This window comes from Pongo abelii, chromosome 2, assembly GCF_028885655.2.
Source record: "Pongo abelii isolate AG06213 chromosome 2, NHGRI_mPonAbe1-v2.0_pri, whole genome shotgun sequence".
In the NCBI taxonomy this organism is placed as follows: Eukaryota; Metazoa; Chordata; class Mammalia; order Primates; family Hominidae; genus Pongo; species Pongo abelii.
The window spans coordinates 86,688,495-86,710,515 of record NC_085928.1 but is presented as its reverse complement, the minus strand read 5'-3'; the positions used below and the strand labels follow the sequence as shown (position 1 = coordinate 86,710,515).

Sequence of the window (22,021 nt, the reverse complement as noted above, 5' to 3'; positions counted from 1 at the left end):
GAATAAAATCAAATATACTTACCTGAGCACAAAGCCTTATATGATCTGGGCTCTAACCCATTTGCCAGACCTCACCATACTATCCTTTTCTAAACTTCATTCCCACTGATCTCCTTTCTGTTTATCAAATTGATAAAAGCTGTTTCTAGTTCAGGATCTTGGCCTCTCCTGTCACCTGTGCTGGAAACACTTTCATCCCAGTTCTCATGACTGGCTCGTGTTCATCCTCACAGGCCAGCTTAAAAATCACCTCCTCAGAGAAGCCTTCCTTGACTATCCTATAACATGAAACATGTGTATTTCTGTCACAGTATTTCTCACAATCTGTCAATTATTTGCTAATTTGTTTGCTTATACTCTGCATCCTCACCAAGCTCAAATATTCAAACTATTTTCTGCATATGTTAGTGGATATCAATTGAATGATACCCAAAAGCTCAGAAAATCCCTTAGCCTGGTACCTTCTCGTGTGATGGGTAAAAGATTTTTATTATTGAAAACAGAAAGTGAAAATCAGCAAGACAGTAAAGCTACAGATGACTTTTAGCAATCATTGATATTGTTTTAAATTAAAAGTTCAAAAGGGGTTTGATTTTTTAAGAGTTAGCTGGACATAAGTTTTTTAAAACCAGAAAGAATTACACCAGATTTTTAGTTGTATCAGTCTTTCCAAATGAAATAATACCTCAAGATCAGACTCCAATAACAATACCCCTTCCCCACCAAAAAAACTACTTTGCTTAAGTCAAAGGAAGCTAAACAAATAAAAATTTGTTTGGTGTGGTATGAAATTACAAGCCTTTAGCGACAGGAGTTGAAACGGAAGTAATGAAAATATCATTCTCTATCATTAGTTATACTTCCATACTACTGGTGTGGAAAATTTTAGCTATTCACTTCTTCAGGGACTTCGATGTTCACAAAAGGCCCCTTTAAACTCCAAACGCTGTGAAGTTAAAAGGCAGTGAATCGTGAAAGTAGGTGTGTTTCTATATTGAGAATACCTTTGTAATGTGAAACACAACAGACCAGTTCCTTGTTCAGCTAAAGGGGGCTGCTTGCAGTATTCAAGACAGAGGTGAGGAGGCACCAGGGCTCCTGAGAGTTTTGACTAATAAAATCACCCCAAGAAGGGAAGACACAGAACGTCAGCCAGGCCTCAAGCAGGAAAGGAGTGCCGGGGTGGGAGTCTGCCCAGTCTAGGGAGTTTTGAACTGACCTTCGGGAGAAAGAGGGTGTGAAGAGATGGCTCTGCATCCTAAGGGAAGGTAAGCAACCTCATGAACATGGCTCTGGACGCTGGAGGCCCTGGTCCCTGGACTTTGGGCTTGGAAGCAAAGGCCACTGACTGTTTCTCTATCACTCTGAGAAGCTCCATTGTGCCTGGGCCTCTTAGATGATTATTTTATAAACTATGGATTAGGACAATGGCATATCTCAGAAAGGGCACATGAGGATTCAGTGAGATAAAGCAGGATAAACACTTAACAGTGTTTATTACAGATACACAGAGTTTTCAAAACATTTCAGCCATTGTATTTTCTACCACCTAGCACACACACCAGATCAATATTTGATGAGAGCATAAGTAAATGAAAGCCTAAGTTTTTGTTGAAATGTGCTCTTTGTCTTGAAAAGGAACAGAACTGCATAAAGGTAAAACAAGATGAATGTGTCTCCTAAGACATCAGGATGGCAGATCTGAACATTCTAGTCACGAGAAAATCATTCCATTTTGTAAATGTGCCATTGGCATTCTGGTGTATACATCATTCTCACAGGCTTGGTTGATGAACATCCAACCTCCTTAGTTTGATGAACTCTGGGTGAGTACCCACAAGTTTCCTGACCTAAAAGGCAAGGAGTGGTTTGGTTTATTTAAAGTAGTATCCCTTGATGGGTTGTCTATAGATCTATCTCAGAAAGCAGCCTTCTACACTTCCATCGGAGAACACCTCTTTCTTACCCTCAACACAAGTAACTAGCTTTACATACACACAGTAAGATGATCACAGTTATTACTTCTCTGTTTAAAGCTAGAATTGCCAACTTCTTGCCAATCATTTTGAAAGATAATTTTCATGAGAGCCAAGGAGAAAGAAAGAAAGTTAAGGACAAGGTTTCTATTCTGGGTCATAAAAAAACTCTGTTCGTTAAATGTATTATATTTAATAATGAGTCAGAAAGGGAAAGTAGTTTTTGCCTCTTCCAAGAATGCTTCCCTGACCACCCACCATCTACAGTGGAATAGGCATCCCTTTTCCCTGCGTGCCATGATATCTGGGCACACCTTTACTACTCCTGTATCCCTATGGGTTTACACGTCTGTCTCTCTACCAAGCAGTGAACGTCTTGGAAGCACCAACTATTTGTAGTCATCCTTGTGCCCAACGAACCTCAGTACCTGATCATTTCAGGTACTCAATAACTGTTAAATGAATTAACGTCCCATTGAAAAGAAGTTACTTAAATCCCAGGAGGTTTTGAGCCCTCTCACGGTTTCCTTATAGTCCCTTCACTTATAACACACGCAACACTGGCAAGGATGGAGAGCTACTGTCTAATACTGAGGAATACTGATGTTTTTTCCAGAAGTAGGGGAGGCAGTGACAAAAATGGCACTGAGATGAGCATATTTGGGACACCTTTAAACTGAAATGAGCACATATCCAAAGATCCTATAACTGAAAGTAGAGCTCATCAATGTAAACAGAACAAAAAGCCACTATGGACCAGGGACTTTTGTTAACATGACCTGCCAAGGATCAGAGAGAACCCACAGAAGGTGAAGCTGTCTTTGTCTAAGGAGATTCATTCCTGGTAATACCAGACCTAACCATCCCCACATTTGAACGAAGGCTGTTCTGTGGCATCAGACAGGAGGATCAGCCCGAAGAGAACCCTGGACACGAGGCTGGCAACAGGCAAAGACACCAAGTTGATGTGTCCCTTCATAATTTCCCAACTTCCCACCATTGCCCATAGGGCTGCTGCTTCCTTAGTTTTACCTTCTCCCTTAAACAAAGCTTACAATCGTGACCCAATGACATTAGAGAAAGTCACTGGGTATGTACACCAGAAGTCCTGCTTGGCAACTTTTAGCCTAGATGGAGGGTTCCTGGACGTCTCTGTTCTCTTATTAACTCTTCCATTCAGTAACCACCTATGGAATTCACACTACGGTCCAGGTACCAGGAATGCAAAGATGAATGGGAAAGTTTTACCCCTGGAACAAATCCAGCCTCGTCCTCCCTATCTATTTCTGTACCCCACTCCCAGTAGTCATCCCAAACTGTCTGGAAGGCCCTTTCTTCTCTTGTTCATCCTTCATTTAAAAGCTGCAAGAATTGATGGAATAATATTTAAAGCTCTCATCTTTGGCCGGGTGCAGTGGCTCACGTCTGTGGTCTCAGCACTTTGGGAGGCCAAGGCAGGTGGATCACAAGGTCAGGAGTTTGAGACCAGCCTGGCCAATATGGTAAAACTCCATCTCTACTAAAAATACAAAAATTAGCGGGGCACGGTGGTGGGTGCCTGTAGTCCCAGCTACCCAGGAGGCTGAGGGAGGAGAATCGCTTGAACCCGGGAGGCAGAGGTTGCAGTGAGCCAAGATCGTGCCCCTGCATTCCAGCCTGGGTGACAGAGTGAGACTCCATCTCAAAAAACAAACAAACAAACAACAATAAAAAAACCCTCTCATTTTCTTTTCCTTTTTTTTTTGGAGATGGAGTCTTGCTCTGTCGCCCAGGGTGGAGTGCAGTGGCACAATCTCGGCTCACTGCAACCTCTGCCTCCCGGGTTCCAGCAATTCTCCTGCCTCAGCCTCCTGAGTAGCTGGGACTATAGGTGCATGCCACCATGCCTGGCTAATTTTTTGTATTTTAGTAGAGATGGAGTTTCACCATGTTGCCCAGGCTGGTCTCGAACTCCTGAACTCAGGAAACATGCCCACCTCAGCCTCCCAAAGTGCTAGGATTACAGGGGTGAGCCACCACGCCCGGCCAAAACTCTCATTGTCTTTCCTACAAAACAGGCTTCCTGTTAAAGACAGCTGCTATCAAAGAGTCATCCTTAATCTTATTCAGGTAACCAAAAACTTTATTCTTTAAATGGAGACAACTTTGAGAGTAAAAGGGATTTGCAGTTAATAATAGTTCTGGAATAACAGATGTATCCAAGTCTGTCCCAGGCAAACCAATAGGGATGATCACCTACACTTAAGAGACAGAAATTCTAAGCTTAAATGCCAGATGAATCTTATGAATCTTGAAACCTGTCCAGATTTACAGAAACACCTATACTTTATTTTGTATATGAAAAGTATCGTGTGAAAGGTCACCTCACAACTATGTCGTAAGGAACGTGCTTCCTCTTTCTGGGTACAGAGGCAACAGGTTAAATTACAGCCCCTGCACCACCCAGTGTATGCTGTGAAGTGGAACACACTACTTACCGTAACAGCAAAAAGCACATCATCTACTGATGTTTCCTATGAGCCAGACACTGTTAAGGCCTAGATCACTCTTCCCACCAAACACATGAGTAGACACTACTGACATTCCATATTTGACAGATGAGGAAATGGAGGCTTTGAGAAGTTACAACACAGCTAAAAGGGAGTTGGGACTATGCTTCAAACTAAGGCAGTCTCTTCCAGAGCCCACCTTCTTAAATACTACCACAGTGCCTTCTCAAAGACATCAATGAAGAGGTGATAAGCTAAGCCACAGAAACTGGGAGATTGTGACAATGATAATGATCCTAACTACCCATTACTGTAAACTTTAGGGTATACAACTCTGCTAAACCTTATACACGGCATGATCTCATTTCACTCTCCTGGCTCTCCTAGGAAGCATTATTACTAAGCCCATTTTACATATGAGGAAACTGAGGATTCTAGAGGCTAAGTAACTTGCCTAGGGTTGTGAAGCTATCATGGAGCAAACGCAAGATTTCAATTCAAGGCAAACTCCAGCGTCTTCTTCACCGCATTAGAAGGTGCACTATGAAAGAAAGAATTTGGATGAAGGCAGGAAGGAAACTGATGTGGCCACACACTGGGTAACAGGCATAAAGAGAGGACAATGAGCGAAAGGTAAATTGTGACTGCATCATGCACAGCTGACTGTGTATGCCACAGTGAGTTAAAACTGAATCCATTAAACAAGGAACAGTAGTAAGAAATTCTGAGCAAGAGTGTCTCAATGGGATCCAGGTTTTCTCATGTTTATGATGCTAATGGACAGATCATTTATAAAGAAAATATATATTTATGTAAAGCTGTTTTTCAGTGCTACATCTAGCACCTAAAGACTCTGGGAACAATTTGATTTTTGCATATCAAATACTTTTAGCACTGTTATTTTTCCCGTTATCCACATCCCATCTGTTTCCTCTTCCCCATGCTGAAGTGACTGGTATATTTGCTCAAATAAAAGCCTGAAGACAAAAAAAAAAAAAAAATTCTAATACTTGGCTCACATTTAATTTGAGAGAAATGACTCCCAAATCTCTTAGCTTGTTCGATGTTGAATGAAAGAAAAAAAATTACATAGCTGAGGTAGCTTGTTTACTTACCCAATTTTCATCCTAAGGTAGATCAAGTAACATAACTCTTTTAAACCTTCTCAATTCATTTCCTGACTTTTTTGTCTGTAACCTAGAAAATTAAAGTACAGCCTTAGTACTATTTGTGAACATCTGTTAAACATTGCCAATGCCTGTTACAACCACCTTGGGGAATAGCGTAGCATCTTAAAAGCATAATTCCATATGTAATATTTATTCTGTTGCAATGTAAAGAAAGTATGATGCTCATTTTCTTTAAAAATTATGCAACTTTTGACTTACATCTTCATCTACCTAGAAAATATCAACCAACAGTATACGAGTCATTATATATTCATTATCAAGTTATCTGACAAGTTGTATAAAAAATATAGCTTCACACTTGGGTGTTATTGCAAAAGTATTGAAAATTTTTATTTTTATCTGCTGTTGATGGTTTTAATAGTTGTTTTGTATTTCTTTTACGACGGCTCAAAACACTGGCTCAGTTCAATCCAAAAAAAGAAGAAAAAAAGAAAGAGAACTTGGTGAGTGCCTCATTTGTGTGAAACGTGTTTCGTTTATCCTTGTTGCCATCTCAATCATTCCTTGAAGTATGTATTATTATCCCCTATTTTATAGTCAAGTAAATTGTGGTTTAGGGTAATCAGTCAAAGTAGGGCTGGGAAGGGAGCTCTGTTCTGACTGTATAGCCCGTGTTTCTTCTAAGCCTTGAAGCAAAGAGACAAAGATTTTCAAGATTCTAAACACTACTTTCAGAAGAGACCACTACATGATCACCAAACCCATTTCTTCTTTTTCCTAAGCATGGATTGAAACTGTATTTCCCAGCCACCCTTGAAGTTGGTTGAGATCTTGCAATCACTTTTAGCTGAAATGACACAGTCCATGCAAATTTCTACATGCAATCCCCCATGGTTTTTTTGCCTTTTGAGTGGCTGGAATGGGCATACTTTTCAGGTCATCTTTGGGAACCATGTGTGGAAGACAGCAGAGTGAAAAACAAAAGGAGCCTGGGTTCCTGTGGCAGACCAAGAACATCATGCTAGATTTTTATGTGAATAGGAAATAACTTCTTCTTGCACCAGGCTACTGAGAATGGGGCAACTCATGTGCTTCAGAGGCTAGCACTACCTAATATGCCAATACAGAGAAAAACAATCCAAAAATAACTACAAGAGGAAATAACACAGTCAATCTAGAGATTTATCATAAAACCTTAAAATAATATTTTGGAAAAATATTTCATATTTAGACAATGTTCATTTTATAATATAGAATTTTGAAACAAAAATTATAAACAAAACTGTACTTAGTACCTCACCAAATTTACAAACAAGCTCATTCTCTCTCAATGATGTTATATACATATGTACACAGAAATTAATATTGCTGAATGAATGTGTGCATAAGAAAAATGAAAGAAAATATGTTAATATTAGCACAGGTTTCCTCTAAGTAATGAGATTAGAAGATATTTTTTACTTCTTTTTTACTTTTTTGTAATTTTCTGTATTTTCCAATATCAAAATAATGAGCATGTTCCTTTGATAATCAGAAAAGATTTGTCTAATTATGTTTAAGATTTCTTTAAAAGGGGCAATCCACCCAGACAGAGCAATCACAGCAGTGAGGTCCTATGTCACTTACCCTAGGTAAAGTTTTTCTGCATTTATAGCCCATAAAGTACCCTCCGAATTTTCAAAACTGCCACTTTACAATGGGGTGAGTCAAAGGCCCCCAGGGAAAAATATTTCATGGGAAAGTCCTGCAAAATGAGACCACATGCCAACATAACTTCTTTGCCCATTCTCAATGAGGTAGCTTTAAAAAAACAAGTCAGCCAGGCCTATAATCTTCCCAAGTTGGCCTCCCCAAAGGCCAGCAATTTGGGAGGCCAAAGTGGGAAGATCACTTGAGGCCAGGAGTTCGAGACCATCCTGGCCCACATGGTGAAACCCCGTGTGTATTAAAAATATAAAAATTAGCTGGACATGGTGGTGCACGCCTGTAATCCCAGATACTCAGGAGGTTAAGGCATGAGAATCACCTGAACCCAGGAGGCAGAGATTGCAGTGAGCTAAGATCGCACCCCCCAACTCCAGCCGGGGCGACAGAGCAAAACTGTGTCTCAAAAAATTAAAAAATTAAAAATTAAAAAAAAAAAAAACAAGATAATACATAACTGCGTTAATGGCACACTGAAAAGACAGAAAGTAAAATTACGTTAGTTACCATGGATACACAATCATGGGCATGAAGAGATCTGGTGACACTCGGTACCAGTCCTTAAAGGAAAGTCTTTCCCTTTGGTTTAGATGAAGATTCCAGGAGATAATACTTATGAAATGCTCAGCACAATACCAGGCACATGGTAAAGGCCCAAAGCTTAAACGCTACCACTGTTATTTTTATTGGTTAAAGTGTAAGAATTAATCCTTGCTTTAGTAGGCTGTTAAAATTGAAGTTAAGGCATTGAGTTTCAAAGTACTGTTCTCATTTGTTTCTGAGGAAACTGAAAGGAAGCTACATGTACACTCCCATAAAGCCTGCCTGCCCACAACCCGCCTTGATCTCGCCCTTCTCTCTGCAGGTCTCCTGCTGCTTCTATTCAGTGAATACCACAAGACACTTAGGGAAAAGATATTCTAGCACAGAGAAATTCTAAGGAGATGACCAGAGAAGTCCATTTATATTTGCAGACTTAGGAAGAAGAAAAAAGAATATTTTATAAAAGGGGGATCTCTTTGCAAAAATACATACAATAGAAAATGTCATTAAAAGCTTCAACCTGTTGAATGGGATATCCTCTTTATAAATACAGTTACGGAAAACCATTAATTTAAATTCAGGTGCTCCTTTAAGGAGCATTTGCAAGTCAGCATGAGCAAGTGAACATTTTCTGAATAACAATATTTATTTGTGAGCACCTACTGCCTCTGAGGACCTATGAGAAGCACTCTATCTGGATTAGACCAGGTTCTTAGCAGCAAGCAACAGAAATTAACTCTAGCTGAAATAAGCATGAACTAAATTACAAAAAAGAAATTGGGAGGCTCACATAATCACCAAGAAGGCAGGACAATCAGACTTAAAAAATGGGAAGGAACCAAAGAGGCCAACAGCAGCCAGGCACACAATCAAATCACACCACAGGAACCATCTATCTGGTGAGGACACCACTGTTATTCCTAGAAAGCAGATACCGCTTCAACCTCTCATGGACCACATATGCCATTACCCTAGGAGCACCTTTATATTATTGACTCCAAAGTCAAAATAATGGGCAGCTGATATGTTGGTAAAAGGAAAACTTACTTCACAAAAATCAACGTTATCCTTGTCTGTCATTATAAGACAAAAATGACCATCATCTCAACAAAAAGGATATTAAGATCTTTTTGCAAGATCCTAACCACATGTGATAGGACAAAGCCACAACAATCAAGGAGGCTTGCAATGTATTTAATTGCCTGTGGGATTAATAGTACATATCAATCAGTAGTCAATGGGCAGCAGTTCCTTTTTTACATAAAATACAATTCCTTAATGGTGTTAAGTAATTCACCAGGCTTTAGGATGTGATTACATAAAACCAAAAGAACAAGTTATCATATTGACGAATGGAAACATGTTATAGCTGAAAGCAATAAAAAACTAGCCAAGTTCAATAAAAGCTCCTTATCTCCATTTTAGGATGCATGTCATTAGGCCAGAGAAGATTAATTTATCCATTCATAGTTCAATTTTCTTTACCGACAAAAAATAAAACTGAGTTTTTGAAACGCAATTTTCTTGCTTAATCAAATGGTAAGAGTCTCATGTCAACATGTGTGGAATAATTAATAAATTGTGGAGATTCTAAAAACTGAAAGATAGTGGTCCTAGATACGTTCCATCTAAGTTTATATACAAATACTTTTTTAAGACAGGTATTTCCAGTTATATGAGAGACACAATCCTTCACTCACCTTCAAAGAGAACTGAAAAGGTAACATGATGATCAGTCATTCACACAGTAGGTATTCTGTAATGATCTGCTGACTGTATTCATTAATTTAATCCATAAGGGAAGAAAAATATGTACTTAATAAGCCTCCTAAGAAAATTGTATGCAACATACATAAACAACTCCTCCTTTAAAGCGTGATTATAAAAGGTGGGTCCAATAAATGGCAGCAGCACTGAATATTATCCACACATTAAAAACTTAATTCAAACCAAATTTGCTCTCTCAGACATAAATCCATTTTCTGTGCAAGAAAATGAGGATTTCACTCAATATCTTACCATTATGAACAGTGTTTCAGAAACAAAATGTTTGCATTACCCATTTTAAACAAATGTTCAAATTAACAAGCTTTCCATAACTACACAGCAAAAGGTTCTATTTGCCCAGAGATAAAAGCAAATGAATCATTAAGAAAATATCTGCAGATTGCACAGTTTCTATATATTGCACCTTAAAACCTGCCACGTCTAGTTTTAATCCAATCTTCTAATTTTATCAATATGCATTTTCCATGTTTAAAATGCTGACCCACACATAAAAATCTCCCAAAAATATTATCATCAAGTTAGCAAAAAGGAAAATGCTAGGGGAGATTTAATCTAATCTGACTGGATTAAAATCCCATCATCTTTGTCATTTAGCTCTACAATCTCGGCATGTTTTTCAATTTTATCTTGCCTGTTTCCTTGCTTGTAAAATGACATAAGCAATGACTGAATTTGGCGACCAACTGAATATAGTAGACATGAGAGACATTAATGATGCAGACCTATTTCAGCTGGGTAAGTAGGGTGGCGAGAAGGGGAAGAGAAAGTCTGAAGCAACCAAGAGATGACAACTTCCATTTAGGTCAGGTGTGCCAAAGACACTCATGAACAAGTGGTCAACAGACAACTAGGAATGCAGCTTCAGGCACAAAGAAAGAGATCTGCGAGACAATCCGCAGAGAGGTCACCCTGGAAATCACATAAATGATTAACGTCACATTTATTTTCAAAATATTTTATAAAATGCCATTTCAAAACACATCAAAATACGAATAAAGTAGGAAGGTAAGCAAATACCCTTCAATTATTTACAAATCTTTCTAATTAAAATATGAACTCTCCTAACACATGATTAACAGGATAGTTATTACGATGTCTCTGATCTCTCTGTGAGTTAGAATCACAATAGTAGTGAACCTCCTGGAATTTGCTGCCACTGACAACAATGATGATGCTGATAGCAATAAAATCTTATACAGCACTTTCTCAATGTTAAACACATTATCATTCTAGGCAATTTTCTCCCATGATGGTATCATAATTACAAGGTGAAGGCCCATTTTTTCAGGACAATCAGGAAGATGTGTGCATAATCCAGTTTTAATCTTAACCTCAAATCTATTTGCTAAAACTTCAATCGTGCTTTTGGTTCTGTCAATCTTGTGGTGACAAGAATGTAAATACTCTGAAGTTTTGCCAGATTCTTCTTGCTTTGCTCTCTCCAGGTAATCTCAGTGATGTGCACATAATTTTTATATTTATGATCAACTAACTTCACTTTTAACCAACTAGAATTGGTTCCATATCCTCTTCTGATGCTATAAATTTCCCCTTAGATCAAAACTATTCAACAACAGAAATCAGAGACCTTCCTTCTACCAAAACTACTCACTGAGTACAGGAAGGATTACTCATTCATTCACCAAATAAGGAGCTTGAATTTTCCAAATTCTTGTTTAGCTCTAGACAGAATCACAGGGAGGCCCTCTGTTGGCCATACCACCTTAAGGAGCATCACAGATATGCACAGGTGAAACCTGCGTGCACACACACTCACACACTCCTATAAGCACACACACACAACCATGCATCGTTCTCCATTCCTTTATCCAGCTTGATTTTGTCAATCCTTTTATCATTCTCAACCCTTTATCCAGTTTGTATTTCTTGAGAGCATACCTGAAGAACTAATTTTCTTTTACTTCAAATTGCTTTATTGTCTCTTTTTTTTCCCTCCCTTGTCCCAGCCCAACATATCAATGCAACATTGCTCATTCCTCCAGAGCAGAAATTCTATTAAAAGCATGATACAGCCAGGTGCAATGGCTCTTGGTTGTAATCTCAGCACTTTGAGAGGCTGAGGCAGGAGGATCACTTGAGGCCAAACTGGGCAACACAGAGAGACCCCATCTCTACAAAAAATAAAGACACAAAAATTAGCCAGGTGTGGTGGTGTGTGCCTGTAGTCCTAGCTACTCTGAAAGCTGAGGTGGGAGGATCACTCAAGCCCAGGAGTTCGAGATTGCACTGAACTATGATTACACCACTGCACTCCAGCCTGGGTGACAGAGTGAGACCCTGTCTCTAAAAGAAGTAAAAAATAGATACAAATAAAAAGCATGGTATACAATCCCCAACCACAATACAACGGCTAAATAAATGTTCATAAAACCATAACTAAGAAGTCAATTAGTTCACTAAGTGCGTATCTCCAGGAATATCTCAAAGAGATTAGGTGTTATGCCTAAGAGGGGTGAGGGGAGTAATCAGCTGGCCTCCAGAATTCTCTTAAAAAACTTAGTTATACCTGTAATGCTAGTGCTTCACTGTATTTAAGAAAATAATGGGGAAATGAAGATCAAAGACCAACTTGAACTTTACATTTCTTTGCTCTCACTTCCAAATCTCCAAACCACAAGAGTATAAAACAAAAATGATCCTTTCTTACGAAAAGGCTGGAATACAGTACTAACCTTTACTGAGTCTATTACCAAAGTTCACTGAAGAGCTCTCATCCAGGTTTAGATCTAATTTTACTGGGATTTTTTCACGGTAAAAACAAATCTTGATAGTTTTTAAAAAGGAAACCAATTTTCATTTATTAAAATATAAGTCACTTCAATTTCTACATTTAACATCCGAAAGTCACAAATTAATTTCTTTCTAGAACGTAAATTCTATGAAGAAAAAGGGTTTGCCTGTCTTCCACAGCTGTGTACACAGTGCCTAGCACATGGTTGACCCTCGATAAATATTTGTTTCAGAAAACAATGCATATACATTTCAACTGACATAACATAGAAAGGGTCTGGTATATTAGCATCTGGGAGAACTTTAAAAAGTTCAAAGAACAACAATTACTAGCTGAAGTACCTGCGCACTTACTCTTAAAAGAGCATAGAAAATTAGAATATTGAAATATGGAGAGTGCTTCTATCTTACACTCTCAACCTTTGCTACTAATCCCTGGACAAGACTGAGTAGCAGATGCACAATTCTTTATTTTTAGTGGGAAACAACTGCATTCCCAAGGCTGAAGGATGCACATGCAAATCCTTCTAGTGTCCAAATCTGCACTGTCCTAGATGGTAGCCAGTAGCCACATGAGTCTCTTGAGCACCTGAAATGTGACTAGTCTGAAATGAGATGTGCTGGAAGTGTAGCATTCCAAACAGGTTTCTGAAGATCGGGACAAAAAATGAACACAAAATATCCTGTTGATAACTTTTTATATTAATTACATGTTGAAATGATGTTGTTTTAGATATATTGGAGTAAAGAGAATATATTATTAATATATTAATTATTAATTAATTAATATATTATTAATATATTAATATAATATAATATAATAATTAATATATTAATTATTAACATTAATTTCACCCTTTTTTCTTTTTTTTAATGTGACTGTTAGAAAACTTTAAAATACTTACGTGGCTCACATTATACTCCTACTAGACAGTGGAAATCCAGACCGATACCTACAAAGTCTGTATGCCACAGGAGGGGATGCTCACTGAAAGGCAGACAGCAGGACCTGATCCCTAATATCTGGATGTGTAAGTAGGAAAATGGGCTAGATGTTCTACCACACAACAATCTCCCTTTGATATGGTTTGGCTGTCCCCACCCAAATCTCACCTTGAATTGTAATAATCTCCACATGTCAAGGGTGGGGCCAGGGGGAGATAATTGAATCATCGGGGCAGTTTTCCCCATACTGTTCTAATGGTAGTGAGTAAGTCTCACGAGATCTAATGGTTTTATAAATGGGAGTTCCCCTGTACAAGTTCTCGTCTGCCACCATGTAAGACATCCCTTTGCTCTTCCTTTGTCTTCCACTATGATTGTGAGGTCTCCCCAGCCATGTGGAATTGTGAGTCCACTAAACCTCTTTCCTTTATAAATTACCCAGTCTCAGGTATGTCTTTATTAGTAGCATGAGAATAGACTAATACACTCCTAAAGACTCGCAATAGCATTGGGAAATAAGTACTATTAGCTTTGACCTAAAGAAACTGAGGCAAGGACGGAGAAGGTACTTCTGCAGAATTACAAAGCTGGTAAAAGGGAGGGCAAAACACTGAAGCAAAGTTAGCTTGACTTTAAAGTCATGCCCTTGTCTTTGGTCTCCTCCAGTCACTCAGAGGGCGCTCTCCCCATGTTCTAAGGGACTTAAAGAAGGATGTCGACAACTGACTCACCCTGCAAAGGCTTCTCAAGCCTTTCAGCCATGTTTCTCCCAGCCACTAACCCACAGCTGACAGAAGTGGGTGAAATAGTGACTAAAATCTCTGAAAAATTACCATGAAGCAACATCCCATGTGCTGCTATCTCACGTAAAAGAATTAAGTTTTCCTAAATTGATGTTTTTTGCTTTTTTAAATTGCAGTTATCATTTCCTTTATTAGTTAACATGGATCACAATTTCCTTTTTGTGTTATCAAATATTGTTGAAGGCTTCCATCCACTCCCTGCACACATTATTGAACCATGCTCCACTGTTGCACGATTCTTCATTTCAAAAAGAGCTGGGATGAAAACACCCTAATGCTCATACTGTAAGAATTTCTGAGGATACACCCTCCCTAAGGGATACTAAAAAGAAAGAGAAGTTGTTTGTTGTTCTAATTTTTTTTTTTTTTTTTTTTTTAAGAGAGATAAGGTCTCACTCTGGCGCCCAGGCTAGAGTATATTAGAGTGATCATAGCCCACTGCAATCTCAAACTCCTGGGCTCAAGTGATCCTCCTGCCAAAGCCTCCAGAGTAGCTAGGACTACAGGCATATACCACCATACTAGGCTAATTCTTTTAGTTTTTGTAGAAACGGGTTCTGCTATGTTGCCCAGGCTGGTCTCAAACTCCTGGACTCAAGTGATCCTCCCTCCTCAGCCTCTCAAAGTACATTATATGCATGAGCCACCCCACAGAGCCTGTTCTAAGGTTTTTGACACTTAGGCCAAGTGCCTCCAGTGAGTGATCCTGGCGGAAATGAGGACACAGAGGTGCCTGTGAATCTCATGCAGCATGGGTCAGGCAGGGCCCGGTCTAGAGGAAACCTCTAGGTGTGCCAGGGAAGAAAGGCTCTATTCTCCTACACCCAGGCCATCACACTGAAGGCTGTCCTATGATTCCACATCTCCTCCCAAGTCAGCAGGACTGAAGACTCACAGGGACAAAGCTCTGAAAGCAGACCCCTCCCTTCATGCTGCAGTCACCACGTGATTCCTGCACACTTACACACATGTACATGAAGCAATCTGGACTTTTTTGCTTTTGCAATTCTAAGCTCTCCCCTGTATCTGTCCCTGTCAGTTTAATCCACAACAAAAAAAAAATTAACTAGTGGGAAACCGCTACCTGTGAATTCACTGATTTGGGCAAGTGTATTTCACGCATTATGAATCAGCTTACTTAGTCTCTTAGCAGCCTCAAGAGCTTCATTTGCAGTGTCTGCTACAAAGAATCTTTGAACTCTCACTCCATTGTCAGACATCAGTTTCTTGCTCTGGTATTCCTGCAGGTTCAGCCATCTTCTGGAGGTTAATTGAACTGCCTACAGAAATTGAAGGAGACAGGTAAGAACATTCATTAATAGCAATAAAAATAAAAGTCAACCTACATGGCCAGTCTTAGAGGTACTGTCGACCGGCAATCTGCAACCCAGAGTTGAGAGAAGCAAAAGAAAAAAAAAATCCACTTAAATTCATGCCTAATTATTTTTTAACAAAAACTATTAAGGACAACTACACACACACACATGAATGCAGGTTTTTTAAAAATGCTGAAAGCTGAGTGAGGTCTGTGGTCTAGTTAACAGTAATACACAAATATCAATTTCCTGCTTTTGATATCGTACCACAACTACATGAGGTGTCAGCATTAGGGGAAGCTGGATGAAGAGTACATGGGGCTGCTATACTATTTTTGCAACTCCCTGTGAGTCTACAAGTATTTCAAAATAAGTTATTTTAAAAACTGTTAAGGATTCTATTATACGGATATGGCTCCCCACCTCTCACTCCAAATAAATAAAGAGCATAGCATTATTTTAATAACTATATAGATTGTTAATCATTGTAAGGTTTTTCAGGAAATTTGTTTAAACACTCTGAAGTCACTGGGCCACAGACTAATTCATTTCTTTACCACAGTTTTTAACAGAGTCTAGGTAGGGTGTGTTTAATGAGATTATCTCTTTCATGCACCAAGGTTGAGTGCAATAACCTGAAAGATTCACTATTAATTAAACTAGTTCCTAAACTGCAACTTGTGTATTAAAGGAAATCTGCTTAACTTTCAAGTAGAAGTGGTTTTCCAATATGCACTACGTGTTTATCTGTGTTAAAAGGACATAGTCAAAGGACACAATAACATGAACAAATAAATTCCTTACATTTTATCCAATAATATCAACAGTATTCCCTACTAAATCCGTAAGCCCCATGTTTAAAAGAACGAAAAAAAAAAAACAAAAAAAAACAAAAAACAGGAAAAATGAATACACTTAATGTAAACTCCTTTCCATCCATGAGTCATATGCAAGGGAAACACTACTCACAAGAGGAAGGATGACAATATAGTTAAGGCACAAACCAAAAAAATCAATCACACAACTGGATCACAAGACTGGTAGTACATGGACATCATCTGATACAATCTCTACTGGCTTCTGTCCATGGCTTTAGTGGATGTCCAAGGCAGTGTCACACAGACCATAAAAGTGAGGCCCACAGGGCTTAATCACATGGAGCCATTACCTTTTATGACATCTATTGTGTCCTTAAAATGTCATTTTCTTCTGGTATCCCCAAGCTATGATGTATTCATGGAGCTCTTTTGAAATAGGGTGATTCAAAGCTCTAGACCCCCACAACTAGACTGTGTTCCACTAAAGGGTAGAAAGTGTGCCTTAAACTTCTCTATATCTCTATGAAGAAGGTGACAGTGCTTGACATATGAAAGACACCCAAAAAAATGCCACTTAGATGGCCAAATGAATCAACCCTGCCTTTTGTCTCCTGATACAGACAATTTTTCATTCCCAGAAACTGGCCACCTCTAAAAATAAAAAAGTACAAGTTAGTCCTTAAGACCTGAAATAAACATAATATAATGTATACACACTGGTAAAAAATTCAAATTTCAACATGATCAAGCCTAAAGATAGCTCTCTGTTCTGTCCTTGTAGCTGCTGGTAATGACGGTTTGGTTTTGCTTTTAATATTGAAGTTGCCTGTACTTCTTCTTTAGAAATAAATAATACTGGGATAAAAATAAATTGTCAGACAAACAATACTCATATCATTTACTGTATATTATTTTTTAACTACACATTATTTCTTAATCTTACTTTTTAAGTCTTGATGAAACATTAGTAATTTGAAAAACACAAAATTCTGTAAATGAACATACTCAAAGGCTTTATAGTCTTAATAGCGTGTTATATAACATACAAAGAAAAATACAAGTTTAAGGCATTTAGCAAAAAAGCCCCTTAGTGAAAGAAAACATTAAACATTAGCTGTGTGCTATTATCTAGGACCACTCTTAAAAGGCAAATAGGAACAATCAATAGATTATGTCTACGTTGACGTACCAATTTAAAGCCATTAACCAAAGAAGAAAAAATATAGTTTGAAAAGAGCATTTGAGGGAGAATAAAAACAGCCACATTGTGGTTGTGGTCAACTCCTTTTTACCAGAACACTCGCCGTATTAATTTTAGATATGTTAATGCAATCTGCTGGAAACTAATTGCAATTTGATCCAGAGGCCAGCTTCACAGACATGTAACATATATTGACTGTTTCCACACTGACTCAAATGAAAGCCAGCTTAAAGTCTGTTGCTCTTAAATTGAAAACCAGGACAGTGAGCACAGTTCCAAATCCACCGATGACACCTGGCTATCACTCCACAGAGGAATTCTTTTACAGAATAATCACCTATTTTTGTCAATCCAAAACCTGGAAGACTAGGGCCCTGACTGGCTCTAAAACTTCAAGACAACTCCACTTATTAAGAATTTGTAGCTGGGTGTGGGCAGGTGCAGTGGTTCACACCCATAATCCCAACATCTTGAGAGGCTGAGGCCGGAGGATTGCTTGAGCCCAGTAGTTCAAGACCAGCCTGGGCAACATAGTGAGACCCTGCCTCTACAGAAAGTGAAAACATTAGCTGGGTGTGGTGGTACATGCCCATAGTCCCAGCTAATTGGGTGGCTGAGGCTGGAGGACAACTAGAGCCTGGAAGGCTGAGGCTGCAGTGAGCTATGACTGTGCTACTACACTCCAACCTGGGTGCCAGAGTGAGACTCAGTCTCAAAAAAAAAAAAAAAAATTGTGATACATCTATAGAAGAATAATTTATGTTTACTTCTGCATTTTCAGTTGGAAAAAAGGGTGAGGAGAAATCTGCTATGCAAATGGATGGATAGTAGAAAGTACGCTGGAAATGTAATATAAACTGCTGAATAGTAACAACAATAATAGTTCCATCTACTATTAATTGAGCACTTATGAGCTAGGCATTATATTAAATATTCATGTTTCATGGTTAAAACAATCAGGAAATGTCAAGAATTATTATCTCTTTTGGTAGCTGTCATTAGTGCAAATCAAGAAACATCCCCGGTCTTCTTCCTTCTAGGCACTTCCTTACTTCAGCTGAAGTTAGGTCATGCCGCATCTACTACCTAGAGTTAGCATCAGATCCCCCAGGTTAGAGTCTCAGTCCCACAGGACTATACCCACTTGAGATGCCAGGCACAAGCCCCAGGTTATTTTACCTGTGCTTCTGACCAACCAGCTATCAACTGGGAGTTCCCAAGACCCCCTTCTAGGGTTTAATTAATTTTATAGGATGGCTAACAGAGCTCACAAAAACCACAGCTGACATTTACCAGTTATTTATAAACGATATGACAAAAGACACTGGTGAACAGCCAGCATGGAAGAGGTGTACATAACAAGGTATGTCCATGGAGCTTCCATGCCCTCTCTGGGGGTACCACCTTGCAGATACCGCCATATATTTGGCAATCTGGACACTCTCCAAACGTTGTCCTCTTAAGGTTTTATGGTTTTATTACATAGGCATGATTGTTACATCATTAGCCATTGGTGATTAACTCAACTTTTAGTCCCTCTCTCATCCCCAGAGACTGGGAGGATGGGACTGAAAGTCCCAACCCTCTAATTATGCCTTGGGCTTTCTAGTAACCAGTCACAATCCTGAAGCTACCTAGTGGACTCCAACCACTAGTCATCTCATTAGGATACAAAAGACACTCATCACTTCAGATATCCCAAGGGTTTTAGGAACTGTGTGCCAGGAACCAGGGGTAAAGACCAAATATGTATTTTTTTTTAATTATATCACAGTACCATATCAATTAACTAGTTCCAGCCAGTAAGTTGTGAGTACATATGTTGTGAGACACATTCAGGCCAACGTTTAATTGCCATCCCTCCCACCCCATCGAAGTTTGCCCTCTCTAGATATGGGGAATGGCAACATTCAAGATGGCAGCTGATCTATCAGCCAGGGACCAGAGTAAGGATGGACATATACCAAGTGACTTTACATAAATGTGTAGTAAAAAATACGCCTTTGTGGATTCTTAGCCGCTGAAATTCTGGGGGTTATTTGTTACTATTGCACAATGTTTTTGCCCAGTTGGCTTTACTGACCAATAAAGCCATGTTACAAACTAGGAAACGGGCTGAACTTGCCCAAGATCACAAGTTACTCTGAAACAGTAAAACTTCTGGATCAATTGGGTAACACTGTTGGTTCCCTGTGTTTGTATTCTGTCCCAGAGGCTCTGGGTGATACAGACTGAGATAAGAGACAAGTAAAATAGTGTCCCTTTCGTCAAAAGTCTACCAGGAATAGGACTTTGATGAAATGCTGACAGAGCTCATGTAAGGTAAAATGTAACTACTCCAGGCTTTGGGAGGGAGGGAGGTGGAGACGTGAATAGGTGTTGTCCTAAGATGCTAGAATGGTAGAAGTTTATTTCAACTCCTAGGAAGAGCTACCTGTTATGACCCTAAAAATAACATCTTTGCTGCAGGAGACGTGAAGAATCTCTCAGATAATCCATGAATTCTAGAATGCAAGGAATGGAACGGAGTATAAAGATCATCTGCCCCAGTGCCTTTCGATTGTTTCTGCCAGTCATTTGCCAGCCTGCCCTCAGGACCATTCCATAGGCCCTTCTGCCTAAATTTGAGACTCTGTTCAGAGACTGAACAGTAGGGGGAAGACACCAGGCTTTGTTGTCCTCTTTGTGGGTGTAACAGCATCTCCCCTGAAGCTCCAGGTCTCTCCAGACAGCCCTTTCTTCCACATTCCAGCTCCCACTATCTCCCCTGCTGTGACTTCTGCTTCCAACAGCTGGCCCTAGACTCTGCCAACACCACTTCCTTCCTCTCCTACAGCTCACGAAAGATTCCTGCTGTCGTCCATCCATCTCTGTGTTGCCTCCCCAGCCTGTGTGCCTTACAATCTTTCCTGCCCTTTGTTAAATTCTATTAAATGACCTCACAGAATCCCTGTCTTCCCGACTGGCCCTTACTGACACAGTGCTTCACAGGCTGAAGGTGAAGGGGAATGGCAGTGATCCACTTTTAAAAAGGTCTTTGGGACCCTATACTGGAGAAGTTTCCCAGTTAGTCACATCTTTCAAATACTGGGGTTTCAAGATATAAAGGGACCACTGGGGTCCAATCGCCTCAGTTTACAGTCAGGAACCTGGAGGCCTAATGAGGGAAAGTGTCTTGCCTAGGGATCATATAGTAAGCCAGAGGCCTGATGAAAGCTGGACTAATTCCCAGCTTTTTTCCTTCCTTCACATGGATTTTGGCAAAGTGACCATCTTAGGAATAGCATCACATTCTGAAACTAGCTGAGGTAGGTGGGCACCTAGGTTTTGTTCCCTTTGGACTTGTACAATATCCTTGCCATCATTCCCTTCCTTCCTGTGTTTCTTTGATAGAGCAAGCATTTCTAAGCTTGGAGGGGAAGGGGAAAAATACAACTTAAAAGAAAAGCAGCACATAAAGATTTAAGGACCTATGGGAACAAGGGAGCAGAAGCAGAAGAAAAAGAATGAAAAATGAGGCAGGGGACAAAGAGAACTAGGAAATAACAAGACAATGGCTAAGCGGGCAAAAACTGACATAAAAACTTCAAGCACAAAACTAGACAGCTACACAGAAAAAAAAAAAATGACATGCCAAAGAAATCAACCTTCGCCCCATGGTTTTAAAATTAGAGGTGTAGAGACAACTGAAATAGCACCTGGGGTGGGGAGGTGGGGGAATCAACAGAGAATATGAAAAGAAATGTCCCTGAGCTGGGCACCCCTGAAAGGGAAAATCGTCTACCCACTGGCTCTGCACTTGCTCCATCCTTCTTCAGCCCGACTTTGCACACTAGTACTGCTCACTTGGGAAGGCAGCATAAAGCAGTATTAGAAAGAGCCCAGGACTTACTAGTAATCAAGAAAACAGAAATTCAAACAAAACAGAAGAAGCCATTTTGCCAAAAGGAATGAAGATGCCACTGAACACAAACACAAACACACATACACACACACACACACACACACGCAAGATCTGATACTATTGTTGAAGGTCTGGTGAAATGCACTTTCTCAGATACTATCCTTACAACAGAACACTAGTGCAACCACCTTCCAAAACAATTTGACAGTGTTTATGAAAACTAAAGCACCCTCATTCTCTGACCTGGGAAGTCTACTTCCTGGGTATCTATCCTAGCAAAACATGTACCAGAGATACATGCAAGGATCTTCTCTGGAGAATTGTACATAACAAAAGGATACGATTGGAAATGATCCAAATGCCCATCAAATAGGAAACTGGCAAAACAAACTATAACATATTCTGACTGTGTGAACTATTTAACATTATCTATGGCAACACAGTATCACCAAGTAACCATGTGTACCCCTACATTTCTCAGTTCTCTTGTAGCTAGTATGCCAAAACCTTTAAGAGACCATGTGCAACCCTCCAGAGCCCTATCTGTTGGCTACAAGGATCTGGAAGCCACATGTGGAGATGGTGGAGTCACAGGTGAGATTAGGCTGGATTATAAGAGTTACAACATGGGGGATGTCACCTGACCCACATAT

At 39.5% G+C, this 22,021-nt stretch overlaps 1 protein-coding gene and 1 long non-coding RNA gene across 3 annotated transcripts in view; one reads left to right on the top strand and one right to left on the bottom strand.

The window, feature by feature from the left end:
- Positions 1 to 22,021, bottom strand: part of SUCLG2 (succinate-CoA ligase GDP-forming subunit beta) — a 293,134-nt gene that overhangs the window by 222,796 nt on the left and 48,317 nt on the right. For both annotated transcript variants that reach the window (XM_024244937.3, XM_063722010.1), the window contains exon 2: positions 15,268 to 15,409. In XM_024244937.3, the coding sequence (XP_024100705.3) occupies positions 15,268 to 15,409 (142 nt within the window). The remainder of the gene's footprint in view (positions 1 to 15,267; positions 15,410 to 22,021) is intronic.
- On the top strand, positions 19,009 to 20,409 carry LOC129058556 (uncharacterized). The gene is made up of 3 exons (XR_008523724.2): positions 19,009 to 19,198; positions 19,677 to 19,786; positions 19,934 to 20,409. It is a non-coding gene; the product is annotated as an uncharacterized LOC129058556 (long non-coding RNA).